Raw genomic sequence first — 20,465 nt, forward strand, 5'->3', positions numbered from 1 at the left:
TTTTATCCTAGATGACTGCTACATTGAGAAACTTGGTTGATTCACCACTCGCAAGAAGTAAGTTGCTGAGCATCAGTGCCCTTCCTCAGCTCTGCATGGTGATGGGACAGTACGTGGCTGACAAGGATGTCTGCACCAATATTGCCAGAATATTCAGGTAGGTGGACTAGGGAAACAAAGTAACCTTACACAAAGGCTAAGGCTTAAATTTGAGGTTATCTTGAATATTTGTGTGTGTGGCTGGCTGGCAAGGAATCCTATTTTTGCTCTTTACCTCACCTAGTAGAAGAAAGTAAACCTAGCAGCTCAAGTTCAAAAGAAATGATGTTAACTAATGACCTCATTTCCTATGTATGCTAGTCCAAAGGTGATATTAAAGTCATCCACGGTAAGTCACCTTAGTTCTCGGGTGAGTTGTGAGTCATCCTAGGGTCTTTACAGAATAACCAACAATTCCTCTTAGCTTACTGGAGATCAAGCACTATTTCACAAAACCTGATCAACTTTCTGGTATGCTTGGAACCAGCACTTAACGGGTTTTAACTCCAAAAGGGGAGCACTGCTTAGAGAGTCTGATCTGACCTGATTTGAGGTAGCAGGTTATTTTATTTCAGTTGTGTGACCAAATGGCAGCTCAAATGTACGTTTTACACTTCACTCCAGAAGCGATGACCATCTGAGTCCGGGTCACTTCAAAGCAAGATGTTAAATTTCAGAACTGTCTTTAAATTATGCATTTATATCACCTCTCTCACTGCTCTTTGCCAATGTTTTTACTTAATTATCCTCCTCAAGGGAACTGGGCCTTTCTTGAAATTCATTGCAGTTGCTTAATGGAATAGAAAATTTTCTAAAGACCAAATTGGTGATCGACCCCAGTCTGAGGCTGTGAGTCCAGATTTGATTTTTCAGCACTGCACTTTCCTGTCTGGGTACTTAATTCTGGGTACTTACCACCCCCATTTCAAAGCACTATAAAGTCATAAATTTTGTTTTGTTTCTGGTGGCCTGCAGGAATTTAATTTTTTTTTCTCCCTGTGGACAGTCAGTTGTCCCAGGACCTTGTATGGAATATGCCATTCCCCCCATCCTGCTCCCCTGATTCTAAATGCCTAGTTAGTCAAACACACGATTCCATATACTTGTACGTCTCTTTCTGGGCATTCTGGTCCATCCTCAGATCAGTACCATACTGTTTTTACTGTTACAGATTTAAGTCTTGCTATAAGATAAGACAAATCTCTCACCTCTTTTCTCCTTTAAGATCCAAATTCTTCCCTCTTTCTCAAGAATTAAAGAATCAGCTAAGGGTTACAGTAGAAACTTCAGGGTTTTTCATGCACTAACACTGAGTATGTAGAGCAATTGAGATGCAAGTGGGAAGAGCTGACACCTTTATGATACGGAGTCTTTCATCAATAAACATCTATGACATTTTCTTTTACGTCTTTTCATAAAATTTTATAGTTTTCCCCAAAAAGATTTTGCACATCTTTTGTTAGATTTTATTCCTTCATGACTTTTGCTGCAAGTATGAATGTATTCTTTAAGCATATTTTTTAAGGGGATTAAGAGGTAGAAATGTCTACTTATAAAATAAATGAATCACAGGGAAGAAAAGTACAGCATAGGGAATATAGTCAACAATATTGTAATAACTTTGTATGGTAGACAGATGGTGACTACACTTACCAAGGTGAACATGTTAGAATGTATAGAATTGTCGAATCACTGTGGCAGACACCTGAAACCAATGTAATCGCACATGCTCACTATAAAATATGTGTATAAAATATGTCCTAACAGGTTGTTGCTGGCTTGGATAAATAGTATTGATGTTTGCCTATTAATCTTTATCCAGGAATCTTGATGGAATTTAGGTCTAAGAGTTAGTCTATAGATTCTCTTGGATTTTCCATGCAACTGCAAATAATAATTTTGGATCTTTTCCCCCAATCATTACAGTTCCTCCCTACTGTCCCCATGTCTTCCTTATCACATCACTCAGGAGGTCCTATACAAAGTTGTAAGAGTGTTGGACCTACTGCCTTTTTCCTCGCTTTTAAAAAATATATATTTTTTACAGTTTTACCAGTTAAAATATTTATTGTAGGTTTTTGTATATACCCTTCAGAAGGTTGAGGAAGAATTTTCTCACACTAAAGGATATTTAATTTTCTCAAATGCTTACCCTGAATCTATTTTGATTATGTGGATTTTTCTTTTTTAAATTAACCATTAATTTAATTAATATAATAGATGACAGATTAATAAATTTTCTCATGTTAAGCTGCTGTATATATCGCTAGGTTTCATTAATATTTTGTTTAGGATTTTTCATCTGTGAGTTAGTTTAACATGTATTTTTCCTTCCTCATATTGTCCTTGTCTGGTTCTAGTGTCAAGTTTATACCAACCTCATAAAATGAGTTGGGAAATATTCCTGCTTTTTCCCTTTTCCAGAAGAATTTGTGAAAATTAAACTTATCTGTTTCTTGAAAAATTTGTGGAACTTGCTTGAAAAGCTATTTTGTTCTGGTGTGTGTGTGCACATTCCTCTGTGAATATCATAGACTGTTGATTCACTTTCTTCAGTGGTAGTATATCCAGTCATATTTCCTATTTATAATTGGGTTAGTCTCAAAAAGTTATATTTTTATAGGAATCTGCCCATTTTATCTAAGCTTTCAAACAATATAAAGTCATTCCAAATATTCTCTTATTATCCTTTTAATCTCTGTTGCATTTCTAATTGTGTCCCCTCTTATTATTTTACTAATAATATTACTGAACAAATACTTACATAATGACTACTATGTGCCGGCAATGTTCTGGGCACTTTCCAAATATGAATTCATTTGTTCCTTATAGCAACTTTAAAAGGTGGGTACCATCATTATTGTCTTCATTTTATATATAAGGAAACTGGGTCATGGAGAGGCTCAGTACTTTTCTCACTGGCATACAGTTGGAATTCAAACCAGGCCATCTGGAATCCATACATTTAACGACAATGTCACACCGCCTCTGCATTGTTGATAATGATTTTCACTCTGATTGCTTACGATGTTTCTCCTTTTCTCTCAATCAGTCTTGCCAAAGGTTTGCCAATTTTATTAGTTTTTTGCAGAGAACCAGCAGATTTATTGATCCATTTCATTGTATGTTTGTTTTCTATTATATTCCTTCTGTTCTTATCTTTATCAACCCTTTTCTCCTACTACCTTTGGATATGTTATATTTTTCTTCTCTTTTGTTAGAAATTCAGTTCCTTTTTTAAAATCCTTCCGAAGACTATAAACTTTCCTTTAACTAGTGCTTTAGCTGTATCCCACAAATTTTGATTTGTGGTATTTTTAGTTATTCAGGTGTGTTTTCTAAAATATTTTTTATGTTTCTTTGACCCATAAGTTATGTTTTTAAGTCTTCAAAAATGTTTTCTAAGATATGTATTTTTACATTGATTTCCTAACTTAACTGTTCTTTAACCAGAGAATTTGATCTAGAAGACGCCAGTGCTCTGGAAATTTACTGAGACTTGTTAATAGCCTGGTACATGGTCAAGTTTTTACAATATTGATGATGTTTTACCTATTAATCTGTCACTTAATGAGAGATTTATGAACACCTCCCAATCTGATAAAGGTTTGTCAGTACTTCCTTAAAGGTTTTGGTTGGTTGGTTGTTTGCATGCCTTCAAAATTTGGAAGCTCTTTTCGAGGCTTTTAACTTTAAGGCCTATTTTTGCCTGATTTTAGTTTATCACTTCCAGCCTAGTATATTTGAGCAGTTTAACAATTTTTTCTGACGGGGTCACGAGAGATTTAGTGGTTGGTATCCAAATAGAATTTGTGTACATTTCTTAGCTTGTATTTTTCTGACCCACATGGATAGTGTAAATTCACACCATACACATGTATTAGAATTTTCTCTTTTTCAAAGGACCCCCTTCCCTTATGCCCCCCCCCCCCCGAGTCTAAAGCAGACAGTAAGCCTTATGGCTTCTCTAGACTGGTGTACGGAGTATTTCTAGACTCCTTTTCATACACTGGGCAATGCTTTGAACATCTGCATTTAAAGTAACCCTACATGTATTTGAACTTTCTGGAAACAAAAAAGTTTTTTTTTAATTTTTCCATTTGGCATTTCTGCAGCAAACTTACTTCTTACCATGACTGCTGTGTTGCCTTGGCCAACTATTCCAGATGTTACGCCTTGTTTTTGAAACTGATAAACAAATATCAGAAGAAACAGGTCAGTTCTTTATGAATTTAATTCTTCAGCATGTTTTTGCATTGGTGTATTTGTGTAAGCTCATGTTGAGTGGCTTTATGCTTTGAATGTACCAGTTTCTATCAGAAGCTTCCATATGATGTATAATACATGGCCCCTGGAGACAGTTACCTGTAGGAGTTGAGGAGGGAGTAGCTTGAGGCAGAAATGGCTACAGTAGGATGGTTGATGTGGTAGGATTTCTGGTTTAGGGAGAAGGGTGGGTGCGCCGTGTTGCTCCTCCCAGTGATCTCCAGACCCCTACATGAGAATCCTCTTGGGGTGGAATGGGGGCCTGCTGAGTCAGATGGGTGGGAAGGGGCCTGGCCATCTGCACTTCAATGAGAACCACCCGGCCCTCTGATGCAAAGTAAAGTTTGGGATCCCCTACACTGGGTATACTCTTTTAGAACATAAAATTCTTCTAAAATAAGGTAAGTATTAGAAAAAATTATTTGGTTTTAATGGATTGGGTAAAAGTATATATAGTTGTTTAAAAAAAGGAAAAAGTCACAAATGACTCTACCGTAATAAAATCATAATAGTACAGACATTAAGTTTTATGATATTTTTGAGTATTCATTAAATACATTCTATTTTCATTCAGCTTTATAAGTGATTAAAGTGATATCAACTCTTTAGTGAGACAGTTTATATGTGAACACAATATATATTCATTTCAAATATGGTAAAATTTCAGAATCACAACCTAAGCTTAAAACCAAGTTTATGTGTATTCTAAGAACATTTTAACATAAAGCTGTGTGTTTGTTTATATTGGCCATCTCAAAACCACCTCAAAATATAATCCCTGTGTTTGCCACAAATAGCATTGAACTTATTTTTACCCAGCCAAATACTTCTGTTGAGAATGACTAAGTTTGTGAGATTTGATGCTATTATTAGCTAATGTATTAAAAGGTTACTAGTTTATTTTTGGTCATATAGATGACAGAGAAGTTTCTATGCTCATATTATATCATTACTACATTTTAAGGATGATAGAACCTTGCTTAAAGTGTTAATAAGTTCTTATTTAGCTTTTAAACAGTGACTTACAAGTATGCACTCGAGTTTCTGATTCTGAGTATTTGGGTTATAAGTGCTTTCCCTTATATATTTTGTATTTTCTACTTTGAAATATTTCAAGGTACAAGAATTTGCTATGTCAGGGGAAGAATGGATTTGATTAATCTACCTGAGAGTATCCTCAATCTTCTGTGAATTGAAGTGTCCATTAAGCATTTATTAACCTAGATCTTGGTACAATATGTTATCTGAACTGTAATCTTTGGCAAGTGAATTAATCCAATGAAAAGCTTAGGCACTCCTATTCTTAGTCTTCTTTTTTTTAAGGAAAAAGATAAAAGATAGAAAAGATAGTTTACTATAGAATAAAGAATTCTTTTAGATCTTATACTTAAAAAGTTTAGTTATGGATTTTATTTTGAAAGGTTATTTTATGGACTTCCATTGTGAATTTATTTTGCCGTCATTATTCTTTTTGTTTTGATGTTTTGATCATGGGTGACTTAGATAACTATAACTGGAAAAGACATCTTCACACTAGAATTTTCAAATGGGGGTGAAAGAAAACATTTCTGTTTAATTTCAAGTTATGTTGTCACCTGTAAAAGGAAGAAAACCCATCAGTTTAGTACTGACAAAGAGTCCTATTGTTTTGTAGCATTACTAGTAAATAGCTGTTGTTTTTCTGATTATAGCATGGATCATGTCCATGTTTACCAAACAGACAAAAATCCCGGTATCTTGCCAATATGAGACACTTGAGATGTCAACATAGTGAAGGGTATGCTTTTTCCGGTTCAAGGGACTAACTGTCGTAAGTTTAATTGGCATAAAATTTTACCACGTCTCTTAGTGAACTACTTTTCATTTACCTGTAAAGCAAAATTGGTATTTCAAAGTTATATTTTTCTCTGTTGATCTATATGATAGTTTTGTGTTCCTATTAAAAGTATTTTCATTCAAAAGAATGAAGAGCATCTTGCAAACTATGTACAGTAGATGTTGTTTCCAGAACCATCAAAGAAATGCATAATTTATTATTTTTATCATTGTAGTAAAAATCAATTCAGATATATTACGTATTTCCTTGCCTTCTTAAAGATATTAAAAATAATTTAACCTCTTCTTGATGCCAAAAGTCAATATTCCAAGCATTAATTACTGCTCTAGAGGCTATTTGTCCCATAATGGGAGCATGAGTCAATTTATGAGATTCTTTAAATGCTTGTGTCTCCTTGTAGATTTCTCTCTCTTCCCTTTCTATTGATTGTTAATTCTGCCTTTGGTCATCTTCACTTACCTTTTGGGATTCTTTGCTTGCAATTAGCTGGGGACACTCATTATAAAGCTTGTTGAAAGTATCACCTGAAAAAGTCTTAAATAGAATTGAATATGAATAGGCTCTTAGTGAGAGGACCTGGGGGGGCTCTTTGACGAAATATCCCTTGTCACTTCTCATCTTCAAGGGCCAATTAATATTACAAGATGGAGCTCTCATGTCCCCTCCTCTGTGAAGCCTTTCAAGACCCTCAATTTCTCCCGTGGCATCATTTTAAAGGTTTAAACGCAGCCAGTACACCCAGCTAGTACACCCAGAACTAAGGACCCAAGCAGAATGTCTCTAATCTTGACCACTTCACTATAATTAAGAAAAATTATCCCAAATTTAGAAATAGGATGTTAGGCTGGGAGGCTATGCGTCCTGACAAAGTCATGCTGCGGAACTGTTTAATAGGCAGGGCTTAATTCTCCAGGAGAATGCATCTGTGTTTAAACTTGCTATTTACTCTTTGATTAGAACCCAAGCACTATAAAGTTACACATTAATTTGTAGATTTTTCTCTGGCAGACAAGATTGCCTCAAAAGTTATGGTTTTATGACCCTGTAGGCTATTAGCCAGGTGTGAATCTAACCTACTAATCTAACATTCTTTTTCATGCTTGTAAACACCAGATTCTTGGGACTGTTCTTGGAGCCAACCTAGCCATTGTATTGGCTCCCTCATTAATGAGATAAGTAATTTTTAATATGTTAATTTTATGTCTGTATGGGAGGCATGTTGTTAAGTTTTCAAAAATTATACTTCGACTCTATACTGTGTTTAACTTATCCTAAAGAATTAAATGTTACACTTTTGAACCATCTCTGATTTTTTTCTAGTAAGAAAAGTAAATACGTAATTTACATTTTCCTCAAGACCAAAATATTTTAAAAGAGCAGGGAAGTTGCTCATGCTACAAGGAAGTAGTTATGTGTCTCAACTACTTCCTAAAATCATTAACCAAAAGCTCCATACTCCATAGGTCTTTGTAAATATCTCTTTTGTGATTTTCCGAATGGTTATTTTTTGTATAGGTGCCTCATCCACTAGTGGGAATTTCTGAAGGACACAGGCCTTGTTTTGATAAAACTGAGATGGTGCTTGGCGTAGTAGACTTGTGATAAAGTGCTGAAAGAATGAATTTTGAGTATTTGAAATGCTTTGGAATCTGTAAGGCATTATAAAATATTTTTCCTACTATTCTAGTACTTATTCCTTAAATATTTTCTTTCTTTTTCCTAGTTTGGAGGAGGAAATAATAATAATTTTTCCCCACATTTTTCACCTTGGTGAACTGCCATACACAAAAGTAAAACAGAAGTAATGTACTTTAACTTTCTTCAGACCAGCATAGAGTCTTAGGTTCATGTTCCCAAATGGCCAGGCAAATATGATTTGCATTTCCTCTCTTTTAGAAATAGACGTAAATCCAGAAATCCCACACCATGCATGTTCGGATGTGAGTGTTTTAGTCTGCAGTGGCTAAAAAGTGCCACACTGGAGATTTATTTGGATATTGAGGCTTTGAACTAATCTTTGGAAAATCCACCAGCCTTCCAGCAAGTTATAGAATTATTGCTTCCTATAATTATTTTTGTTTATAAAAATCTAAGACTAAGTTGGAAGATTGGCAGTCTCTTAATATACATAGCTATCACCAAGCAATTAAACAAGCAGAAATATATAATTTTGTTCTGAGAAGTCAGTGTTAACTTTGTCTTAAAAGTCTGAGGGCTACACTGGGCATCAGCAGAGATTTCATTTTTCTGAGATTTGTTTTTAAATAAAATCATGTTCACAGCTAAGTATATTTTCAAAGAACACAGAAACAAAAATCTCAAAAAAAAAAAAAAAAGGAAAAGGAAAGAAAAAGAAAAACCCCTGCACATACCTTTTTAAGTGATTTTATCAAGCTGGTGAGGAGTTTTGCAGGTAACTTCCTGCCACTTCCATGGTCCATCAAGGGGGAAATTCTGTTTCAACCCAGGTAGCACACCAGGGCTGACGGCTGCTGGGGGAATTAGAATATTTCCTCCCCTATCTGCTATTTTTCCCACTGAAGGAAGAAAAAGAAATTGTATGAGAAAATGCCAAAGGTTAAAAAAAATCCCATTTTTTTTACATTATTCCTATTCATCTCTTGTCAAGGTAAAGTCTGACTTCTGCATATAAGAATGGGTCTTTTAAAAATATACTTAATCTATGTCTATCAGGTGAATGATAATGAAGGGTTGAGGGGGCATTTTCACTTTTATTTTCTACACATTTGTGTTGTGAGGATTTTTTACAAGGAACATGGATTTGTATTTTTTAAAGTGCTATTACAAAAACTGACAGTGGGTATTAAGATGGAGAGATTTCTAAATCTTTCTTGATTTAAGTCAGTAACTCCTAAAGTTAGCTGATCATCAGAATCACCTGGGGAGCTTTAAAAATCAGGTTCTCAGGCCCCACCTTTGGAGATTCTGATTCTGGTCTAGAATGGGGCCCAAGAACCTAATTTTTAGAGGCTCCTCGAGGGATCGAAACGCCTAGGAGCTTTGGGAACCTGTGGTATACATTCTTAAGGTGGTTCCTTAAAACAGTCTTCTCCAGTACTGACGGCAGAGGGTTTCTACAAAACCTCAAGAGATTTTTAAAGTGATTAATCAAACCAGCCACACAGGGTCAGTCTTTCTCTGCAGGCCTGTGGCTGACAGTGAGTGTCCCTTACAAGGTAGAGGCCAACTTAGCAAGAGAAACCACTTGTCGGTGTGCTTTCCACAGTGAATGGTGATAAACTGTGCCTTTTGCTTTTTGCACCAATAGCCGAAGGCTTTCTTAGCTAGAGGAAATGAGATGGTTTATTGGACTCTTCCACGATTTTTTTCCCTGCCAGACTAGTGTCAAAACAGCTGGCCCTGGAAAAGAGAAAACAAACCAAAAGGAGTGCATGGGACCACACCCAGTGCTAATAGTGATAACGCTTTGATAACACAGCCATCACGTTGGTGAGGCTTCAGGTGCTGGTTGGAATGAACCACTTAGGAGAGGCGAGTTCAGGCTTTCTTTGTCCTGCAGGACCTTCACAATGGCCTCAGTGTCCGGTAACTGGACAAACCACGAGTTGTTGATTTGCAGTTCATGAAATCACCCCCAAATTTTATTGTTCAAATAATCACCAAATATTCCTGCCCATGTCCTGCTTTGAGAAAGTTCAGTGTAGACCCGTACTGGAAGTTTGCAGCAGATCCATCTGAGGGAGATCAGTGCATGTTCAGTCAAACGAAGGCCCAGTTGGCTGCGCCCCTCTTTGCACACAGCGGGCCGGTCTGTGGCTGATGGTTGCGGTAACCAGCCAGGGTTTCTGGTTTATCAACAGTCTCAGAGAAAAGGAATCCACTCCTCCCAGCCCTCACAAAGGACTTCCTCAGGGAGAACAAGGGAAACTTCTTTGGCTCATGTCTAAGGAGGTTAATTGGTCCAAGATCCATGGTACAACTAATCACTCCAGTTCCCACACACACACACACACACACACACACAATCGGAGACCAAAACACAACATTTCAGTCAGCTTGATGCGGCTTGAAAGCTAAACGTTGGCATTAGGCAGAGCGTCTATTAAAAATGCTAACCAAAATTCGATTAAATGACAAATCTCATTTAAGAAATGTGCACATATTGTACGCTTTGTGGTGTAAACTACATTTGCTACAAACCAAATGTACAAACAGATGGACCTAGTAACGCAGGAACGAGCAGGGTCGATATCATCCTTGCAAATCAGGGCCTGCCTTAGGAGGCGCCTCTGACGTCAGCAGTGCTGCATTTAGCATCTCCGCAAAATATGTTTGGGTTCGTTTTCTGGAAGAACACGAAGGGATTTTCCCCATTTCTTCTGTAAATATCTCTCGGGCAGGGGATCCAGTCAAATGCCTCTGAAATAAGATTTGTGAGATGGGGCAGCGTTTTACAGAGGTCACGGCCCAAAAAAGGAATAACCTTTATCTACGTTCCCATCGCTTGCACCCATTGAGCAACTGCCTGTCTAACCCTCTCCATTTCTAGACACGGTCAGTTCCTTATTTTTTTCAAAACAGAGCTTCCAGAGGCAGGCCCATCATCAGCACATTCACACACTCACAAACCCCGTCTGGGAATGGCCCGACGTGTCCTTGCTTGCGCTGCTTTTAAAGCCAGGCCTGCCTCATTCCACCGGGACTTCTTCTAGGGTAAGGGATCATGTTCGGCCTTGTACACACAGTGAGCACTGTCTGCTTTGGAATGCTTCGAAATCGCCGTGTCCACAGGGAGACCTGGGGTGTCTGCAGGGCTGCAAGCACAAACACCTGCCATCGTTCTAGCTGCTCATCTGTAACGCCACCACAGGGGTGGAACAGTCCAGAAGGAAGTGACCTCTCTGTCCCCTCCATCTTGTTTGCGGCCGGTGAGGATTGGTTAGGAAGGCACCTCCACCCCTTCCCCTGGAGCCTTTATATGGCCACTTGGCTCCCAGCTCGGCCTCTGCCTCCTGCCTGGCAGGAGCGTGCCCTGTGGCTCTCTTCCCAGACCCTCTGCAGGCACATTCCCGGTGGGTGCTGCTAGCATTTGGCTGAGCTCGCTCCTTTTTTCAGCCTTGGCCTCGCTCTGCACCCCTGACCGGGCGGACAGCACAATAAGCCCGTCCCTTGTTCATTCTTTCCAGCTCCTGCTGCTTTGCCCTTGTGGAACTGGCTCTTCCCCCACTCAGCACGGAACCCGAGTGCCTGATTTATGTCTGTGGACTTAAAAAAAGAACAGAGCACAGCGAAATGCCAGCCTTGCCCCGTGCTTTTGAGTGACAGCCACATCCGGAAGCATACAGTTGGTGCTCAATAAATGGCTGCTGATGGAATGGATAGAGGAGGCATCAGTATAGTCTCTTCTGGTTTTTATTTTTTATTTTTAAAAGATTTTATTTATTTATTCATGAGAGACACAGAGAGAGAGGCAGAGACACAGGCAGAGGGAGAAGCAGGCTCCCCCCGGGGAGCTGGATGTGGGACTTGATCCCAGGATCCTGGGATCACGCCCTGAGCCAAAGGCAGAGGCTCAACCACTGAGCCACCCAGGCGTCCCTCTTCTGGTTTCTAAATGATCTTCTAGGGATCCCTGGGTGGCGCAGTGGTTTGGCGCCTGCCTTTGGCTCAGGGTGCGATCCTGGAGACCCGGGATCGAATCCCATATCGGGCTCCCGGTGCATGGAGCCTGCTTCTCCCTCTGCCTATGTCTCTGCCTCTCTCTCTCTCTCTGTGACTATCATAAATAAATAAATTAAAAAAAAAAATAAAAAAATAAATGATCTTCTACTCAGAGTCTGGGTTTTGAGTTGCCAGCATCTCAGCTTCTCCCATCTTGTATGGTTCAGCACTTACGCAAAGTGTTGACCCACTTTTAGGACCCTAGGGCTGATTAGCATTTTTGCAGTAGTGCCGTCTGTCTTCCCCACGGGTATCTGTTCTTCAAGCCACCTCTACGTTCAATTAATGCTGAGGTTTTGTTGGAGGGTGGGAAGTTGGGTAGATGTTGCAAATTGCAAATCCTTGATTCAGCTCTCGGATCCACACTGCCTTGAGAAGTTCCTAACCAAATTTTAAATGGGGCATCTTGAAAGTCTTTCTAAAATATTTTCCTTTACCTACTAGAAGTAGTTCTCTCCTAAGTAAGGGGAGTCGGCTGAACATAGTTTATTACTTCTGTGATAGGTTCATACGGTTCCTTCCCTACGGTCAATATCATGCACACCAGTGATTTTAAGGCCTGGTGGGAAGTTGTGGGGGGCATCCAGGAGGACTGTGTTCCCTTTGGCTGACTGTGGACAAGGGTAATAATGAGAGGTGATGCAGGACTGGTCACACGGGGCTGGAGGGTGCCTCGGACGCTGGCTTTGACATCGAATAGGCCGTGGATGTTTCTGGGCAAGTGGATGACATAAGAGCTGTATGGCAGGAAGTGGTCACAGAGGGGGGATGCCATCAAGGGCCCGAGGCAGGAGTCTTCAGACAGGCTCCCCGGTAAAATGCCTCAAATAAGACTTTTTCCCATTTTTCCCAGGCATGGGAAGGAGGGGCCGGGGGAGATTCTGAGACGGCAGAGCAGAGGGAACTCGGTGGCTGGTTGATGAGGGGAGTGAGGAATCAAAGATGCTTGTGGGGCCAAGTCTGGGGGATCGGACAGGTAAGGGTTATGGGGAACAAGGAGATGGGCTGAAGGAGTTTGGGGGTCCATCTGTGAGCACTGGTGGTAGGTGGTCCACATCCTGCCTCTTCTCACCAGGGTTGGACTTGGGGATCACCCAGCCCCGTGAAGCCTGGGTCCCCACATCCCTGAGTGGGAGGAAAGCCTCCTTCACCGACTTTAGGCCAATGTCTCGCACGCGGAGAATAACAGCAACCCAACTGCTGCTGCTGCTGGAGCTTGCCAGCTGCTCAGCTGTGTCCTGCTCCGTGCTTTGTTCCAGTTAAAGCAATTTCATTTACAGCAGCGCGGGGCCCACTGAGACCGAGTACCATGCTTGCTCCTAAGAGCACAACACATTCGAACCAACGAGAATATGGCACAGGCCGTAACTGGAAAGCACGTGGGAGGTCAGGCCTCTTACAATAGGTGTACCTGTTTGTCTGGGCTCTGGTTGACCGCAGCTATTGCTAGGCCGTTTCCATTGTTAAGCAAAATTAGAAAGTTGATATGAACTGGTTATACGAGACTGCTTGCTTGCTTTCTTTCTTTTTTAAGATTTATTTATTTGACAGAGAGAGAGCACAGGTAGGCCGAGCAGCAGGCAGAGGGAGAGAAAGAAGCAGGCTTCCCACTGAGCAGGGAGCCCGACACGAGGCTCGATCCCAGGACCCTGGGATCATGACCTAAGCTGAAAGCAGATGCTCAACAGACTGAGCCACGCAGGTGCCCCTAGACTGCTTTCTCTAAACAAAAATTCTCTCTCCTGATTCATCTTTATTTCGCTGCTTCAAAATTCACAGCTATGGTATGAATATGCAACACTGTGTGAAGGTTAGTAAAAATGCTCCAGAAGTTCAGGGTAGGTTTATAGGTGGTTCTCAGATGTTGTCCGGGGACAAAAGAGAGAATCTGTACCTGAAAGGAGAATTATTTTATTTTCTGCTATGGATTCAATCAGTGATCTCTACAAACTGATAATTCTGGCCTTTGTCTAATTTTTCAAATCTTCATAGAATAATTAAGTGGCATTTTGCAGACTTGAGAAGGATTGGGTGGTGGGACAATGAATAACCTCTCTATGATCGCGTCCGAGGCAGCCCTCTGCACAATGCGGACCACCCACGGTCAGCCGAGGGGCCTTGCAAAGCCGTCTGGCTTAGCCAGTGCTCTCAGGATTCCAGATGAGTCAAGACAAGCACTGGTATGGGAATAAGGAAGCACCACCTCTGCCAACCTCCTGGGAGACTGCTTCTATTTTGGCCTATTCCATGTTCCCTAGATTTGCAGAGAATATATTTGAGAAAGGTGGGGGGGGGGGTGGAATGAAAAGATGCCTTAGCCAACCCTGAGAAAGAGGACAGAAACAGTGAGCATAGCAGTTGCTGGAAGCTTGGTGCTGCAAGCGGCACAATCTGCCATCCCCATTTGTTGATCTCGCATGCCATCCTTCAGTTGGCACCACTGCTGCCAGGAACCACCCCCTCCTTTTTCCATCTGAAGGCAGGGAAAGAGGTATTGTGGCAGTGTTAACTCTTCCTGCCCTAAAGTCTGGAGTTTCTTCTTCCCACGTGGGGCTTAATAATCTCTGCCATGTTAGGATCCACGCGGATACTAGAATCAAGGAATTTTAGAAGTTGAAGGGGCTGGAGAAAGCAGCACTTAGTCTCCCCAGATTAGACCACATGGGACAGTGGATGGAGGCCCCTTGAATCTGCAAGGATGGGGAAGGAAAGCTGCCTTTATCTGCAGCCTGGGATCTCGTCTGAACGCTCCTGGCAAATCAGCAACGATGATTTGGGTAGAGATGGTACAGGGCCAGAGACACCTGCTGAGTTCTATGAAGGAGTAAAACAAATACAGGGAGGCACAGGTGAAGCAGCGAGGCCTGGGAGGAGGGGAAAGGAGGAGGACCGGTCTAGCATCCTCCTGAAGACAGCCGGTTGACATTTTACGGGGTAAATTGATGAGCCTGATATGATTCAACAAAAAGAATACAACTACGTTTTACATTTTTTTATAAAGAAGCCATTCAAGATCACATATGATGTCTTTCCTGTTTTGCTTACCGAGCCTCCGGGGAGATGGGAGAGGAGAGCAATCTAGGGAACAGTGCGAAGTCCAGAAATGTCAACATGGCTACAGTTGAGCATATGGGGGAGGTGACCTCCTGGATGGGAAGGATGGGGAACAGCTTTGTTCAGATTGAAGGACTGCAGATGATCACTTCTAATGAATTAATTTGTGTGTCTAAATGCTTGGCACAGTGCCTGGCACATCGTCAACACTGTGTGTTCATTGCTGCCATTACGGTTGGCCATTATAGTCTTCCAGAGGTAGACCTCGTGGGGGGGGGGGTGTCTTTCATCAGAAATCATATACCCAGGTTCATGCAAAAAGCTCATATTCCTTAGCTTAGAAAATAGAAGATGGAACATCCTTGGAGGAGCCTAATTCTCACAAATCCCCTCTGTCCTGTTTGGAAAACATCCTGCTTCTCTGTTGGGTGTGGCTGGGCGGGAGGAGCCTCTGCCACCAGGAACCTTGTGAGGTAACCACGGGTTCTATGTGAAGTGACAAGTATCATCGTGAAATTGTGTGTGCTTGCTTTGGGTGGAGGACCCACAGACTAAAGTTTTTTTAGGGAGCCATCTGGTGATCAGAGACAGACAAAGCGACCCCCGTCCCCAGGAAGGGGACTGTCCCAGGACTCTTTCTCGAGACCCACTCCCTTCCCCGTCCTCCCCTCCAGATAGCCACTCTTCAAACGTTTTTCAAGGTTGAACTGAAATTCCCTGGAGGTCATTTTGCTGACCGCCACCCCCCCCCCGTCCCCACTGTCCCCTAGGCGTCCTCCCGTCTAAACTCCTCCGAGACCATCGGGTCTGTCCCACACAGTTTAATGCTACGAACATGTTACTGATGGCATGAGAAAAAGGTTCAGAACGGTGCCCAAGTCATCCCTCACGACTTGTGCCTGGCCTGTTTGGTCTTGTTTACCCTCACGACACAGAATTTTCTCCAGTCTGCACATGGGGCGGATGGAGACACAGAGAGGCTAAGCCAAGTCACAGGTATGAAGCAGACTGGCTGGCTCTCAAGCTGGGGATCCTAACCCCTGTCCTTCAGTGTCTAGCTGCCTGCATTGGCCCTCTCACCCCACATGGGTTAGCCTTGTCTTCTCAAGTAGATTGGAGGCTCTTCAGGGCACCTTGTCTCCTGTCCGTCCTCCAAGTGTGTCCTCCCCAGCCCCTGGCACTCACAGTCACCGACGCCTGGCATTCGGGCTCCCGCAGCCCAGGAGCGGCTTCTCCCAACTGGGATGACCGGCTACCATCGGTTGCTCACTGAGCTGAGGGTTTTTTCTTTTTTTTTTTTCCCAATGTGAACTCTCTCCTGGACCAGCTCCAGTTCTTGCTGGCGTGTTAGCCTCCGACTTTCTTAATGTTGACAAATGGTTCCCAGCTGCACAAGCCGCGGCCTCGCTTCTGCTCGGCCAGTGCCAGGGAAAAGTCTTTCAAGAACAAGCAGGAACAAGTTGGTGTTGGCCGAGCAGCCACGGGCAAATCCAGAAGCTTGTCCTCTGTCTGTGACCTTCGGCTCTCTGCCACGCGTGGTCCCTGTGCTGCCTGCACCCCACCTAGACCTGGCTCCCCGATTAAAACAGGCCCAGGCCTCTGCCCTCGTTGGGTAAGCCTGCTGACTATTGCAGGTCTGATACACAGAGCCAGGTTTCTTGGGAATCCCTCCTGGTGACCTGTTTGCATTTTATTTTATTTTTTACTTTACTATATATTAAAAGATTTTATTTATTTGAGAGGGAGAGTTTGTGCATGAGTCGGGGAGGAGCAGAGGGAGAGGGACCAGCTTGAGTGCAGAGCCCGACTCGAGGCTCGAACTCACGACCCTGAGATCATGACCTGAGCTGAAATCAAGAGCAGAGGCTGAACCCACTGAGCCGCCCAGGAGCCCCACATATTTGCATTTTAAAAGGAGATAATTCCTTAGCTGCTCTGCAAAAGGCAAGACAAAGGAGATCCTTGCACCAGGGGCCATGTGGGAGGCTTGGCTCTAGAAAGCACTCCAGGTCAGGGGGATCCTGGATTCAAATCCTGACTCACTCCTTGCTCGTTGTTTGACCAGGCAGGTTCTAAGAACCCATTTCTTGTCTGTCAAATTGCACAGCCGGCACAGTGAGAGTTAGCACCCAGGTCACTCACAGCCCCTGAGTGAGTGTCTCTTTAAAGTCTCTTCCTCCCTAAGGAATCTCCTCACCGTCCGTGGGTATGGGGAAGGCCAGTGTTCTCATTTGTCTGTTATAGAATTAAGAATGTAATTGTTTTTGTGTCCTGTTTACTTGTAAATTGTTCTCAGTTTGGGATTTTTCGAAACATTTATTTAATGTGAAATAGAGCGTATATGCAGAAAAGTGCGTAAAGCACACACGTGCACCTCAGCCAATAGCGGTAAAGGCATCGCCCACGTAACCACTACCCTAGTCAAGAAGGAAAAACACTGCTTTAAAGTGGCATATTTGTCAAACACAGTGATTCTGTCCCCAGGGGACATTCAAACCTTTTTGGTTGTGGGCTGCCAGGCTGGCTCAGTTGCACGCGATCCTTGATCTCAGGGTCATGGGTTCAAGCCCCATATTGGGCGTGAAGCCTACTTAAAAAAGATGGTTAGACCTTCTTGGTTGTGACGTCTGGGGAGGTGCTACTGGCATCTATAGTAAGAGCCAGGAATACTGCTGCTAAATCTAGCCCCCCCCCCCACAGCAAAGATTATCCTGCCCCCAAAGTCTGTGGGGCCCAGGTTGGGAAAGCGCGCTGCAACACAGGGTGATCAGCCGTCGTGCCGAACAGTCGATTTTCAGAAACACTGCGCCTTCAGCAGGAGGTGAACTTCTAGGGAAAGATTTGGGTGTTGTAGCAACCTGTTGGTGTCACTACTTAGATTTACATGACACGTTTTCAGTAATCCTATCCCACTCGACTAATTGTTGTCTGAGGGGTTAAAAAGAAAAGAAAAGAGGCCAACCAGGATTCAGACGCAGGATCTGAAGTTAATGCCCTCGCTAATAGCATCACTCAGTTCGTAGCCTCTCACTGCTGCCAAGTGCTTATTAATCTCCTCCATCAATTTGCACCGATCTTGAGAATCAAACTCTAGACAAGTTCGTGGGCGCCAGGTGCGCCCCCCTCTTCGAGTAATCAAACCGTGAATAAGTGAACAGGCTGTACTACTTCCAGCAACTGGCCTCAGCTCCTCGGCCCTCTAACCGGCTCCCCTTCCCTGCAGGATCTGGTGGTGCGGATCGTCTTCATCCTTGGCAACCTGACGGCGAAGAACAACCAGGCTCGGGAGCAGTTCTGCAAAGAGAAAGGGAGCATCCCAGCCTTGCTGTCGCTGTTCGGCACGTTCCACCGACTGGACCTGGGCGCCGAGAAGCGGGCGGCGAGAGCCGGGCGGGCCCAGGCCCAGGACGTGCTCATCAAGCTGACCCGCGTGCTCGCCAACCTGGCCATCCACCCGGCCGTGGGCCCCGCACTGGCCGCCGACCCGCTCGCCGTGGGCCTGCTGCTCACCACGCTCGGTATGGCGCCCCCGGCATGTGACAAGGCCCTGTGGCCACCCTACTGCCCCCCGTCCTGGCAGCGCAGCCGCCTTGGGTGAGCCTTCTGTTTCAGGACGGAAAATTCTTCCTCTGCTCAGAACTGCCTTAAAAGCAGTCCAGATTAAAAAATATATATATATAATATACATTATATATATTATATAATATATATATAGCCTTTTGCAGAGCAGCTAAGGAATTATCTCCTTATAAAATGCAAATATATGGGGCTCCTGGGTGGCTCAGTGGGTTCAGCCTCTGATCTTGATTTCAGCTCAGGTCATGATCTAAGGGTCATGAGTTCAAGCACCTTTCATATATATATGAAAAGAAAAGAGAAGAGAAAAAGTAAAAAATAGTTACTAAAACCCACTGAAGTGTATGTCTTGAAAAGGGTGAATTTTGTCACAATTTAAAAAAAAATTTTTTTTACTTTTTTTTTTAAGATTTTATTTATTTATTTGACAGAGAGAGAGAGAGAGAGAGAGAGAGAGAGAGAGAACATGAGCAGGGGAGGGACAGAGGGAGAGGGAGAAGCAGGCTCCCGACTGAGCAAGGAGCAGGGAGCAGCTGACGTGGGGCTGGATCCCAGGACTCCGGGATCCTGATGTGAGTCTAAGGGAGATGCTTAAGGCTGAGCCACCAAGGCGACCCGCATTTTTTTCTTAAGTGTACCAATCAGATTACTGAAAATTGGCCAAGCTAAGGATAAAGCATTTGAAATCCTTCATTTTTCCTGTACTCGTCCACGTGACTAGAGTGTTACCTTTTTCTTTTTCAGGTTTTTACATTATCTGTATTATGACCCCCAGTTATCCAGGTCCCCTTTCCCCCCATTATTAGCCACTTAGCCACGGCACTCTTCCATAACAAACCACCACAGACTCGGTGGCTTACCGCAGAAATGTGTTTCTTCTCATGGTTCTTGGGGTGCCGGCCAGGGGTCTGGGATGAAGCTCTCCCCTTGCCTGGCAGGCAGCAGCCTTCTCACCAGGTCTTCACATGGTGGTTCCTCCAAGTGAGCCCTCAGGGAGACAGAATGATCTCTAAGGCCACCAGTCCTATGGGATAAGGACTCCACCCTTATGATCTCATCTGACTTTACCTCTTAAATCCGCATCTCCAAATACAATTGCATTGAAGGTTAGGGCTTCCATGTATGAATTCAGGGCAGGAGACACAGTTCAGTCCATTGTACTGTATCCTGCCCCCACCCGCCCCCCAATTCATGTCCTTCTCACATGGAAAACTCATTGCTTCCATCTCAGGAGCTCCAAAGGTTTTAACCCTGAAGTCTAAGGACCAACATCCCATGTAAATACCTAAATCAGATATTGTGAGACTCAAGAATTCCTCTCCTGTGAACCTGTGGAACCGGACTTGTTATGCTTCCGAAATACAGCTGTGGGGCAGGCGTAGGATTGACATTCGCATTCCAAAGGGAGGAATAGGGGAAAAGGAAAAGGTGGCAGTTCCCAGGCAAGGCGAATTCCATCATATTTTAAGACTTGAAAATAATCCTCTTTGGTTCAATGCTTTGCCTTCCAGACCCATTGGGGTGGAGGTCCTGCCTCCAGGTACTGCTCTGCAGGCCGGGCCCGTCCTCGGGGCTTTGGGGTAGAAGGCATCTGGCCTGTTGAAACCGAGGCAGTGGCCCTGGATCTCTCACTCACCTTTGGGGTCATTTCCACTCCTCTTGAAGGATATTGCACACTCACAGCCAAAGAGCGCTCTCCTCCTGTCCTGTCACATCTGAGGATGGCCTCCCTTCATTTTGCCCCATCTCAGAGCCTTTCGGTTCAAACTGGCAGTGTTTCTGCTCACATAAGCCCAGAAGCCCTATATCGAATGATATTCCAAATGTGCGCTTGGTTCTCTCTAGCACATGATTTCTCACTTTTTGCCTTAGGGATAGGCCGAGAATTTTCCAGATCTTCAAGTTCTAGTTCCTTTTGCTCAACAATTCTTTCTTCACATTCATCTCTCTCTCCTCACATTTTACTATAATGTCAGGAGAAGCCAAGTCG

General features: G+C 43.1%; 1 protein-coding gene and 1 long non-coding RNA gene across 2 annotated transcripts in view; one reads left to right on the forward strand and one right to left on the reverse strand.

The window, feature by feature from the left end:
• The window catches only part of ARMC2 (armadillo repeat containing 2), a 104,608-nt gene that overhangs the window by 70,424 nt on the left and 13,719 nt on the right, over positions 1-20,465 (forward strand). The window contains exons 11-13 of the mRNA XM_055330169.1: positions 12-157; positions 4,155-4,254; positions 18,123-18,417. Of these exons, the coding sequence (XP_055186144.1) occupies positions 12-157; positions 4,155-4,254; positions 18,123-18,417 (541 nt within the window). The remainder of the gene's footprint in view (positions 1-11; positions 158-4,154; positions 4,255-18,122; positions 18,418-20,465) is intronic.
• LOC129512674 (uncharacterized) lies at positions 5,746-19,458 on the reverse strand. Its single transcript, XR_008665083.1, has 6 exons — positions 19,336-19,458; positions 16,085-18,193; positions 14,891-14,991; positions 8,515-8,679; positions 6,602-6,676; positions 5,746-5,900 (listed from the first exon to the last, which is right to left on the reverse strand). It is a non-coding gene; the product is annotated as an uncharacterized LOC129512674 (long non-coding RNA).

The sequence above is a fragment of the Nyctereutes procyonoides genome, unplaced genomic scaffold, assembly GCF_905146905.1.
Source record: "Nyctereutes procyonoides isolate TBG_1078 unplaced genomic scaffold, NYPRO_anot_genome, whole genome shotgun sequence".
Classification (NCBI taxonomy): Eukaryota; Metazoa; Chordata; class Mammalia; order Carnivora; family Canidae; genus Nyctereutes; species Nyctereutes procyonoides.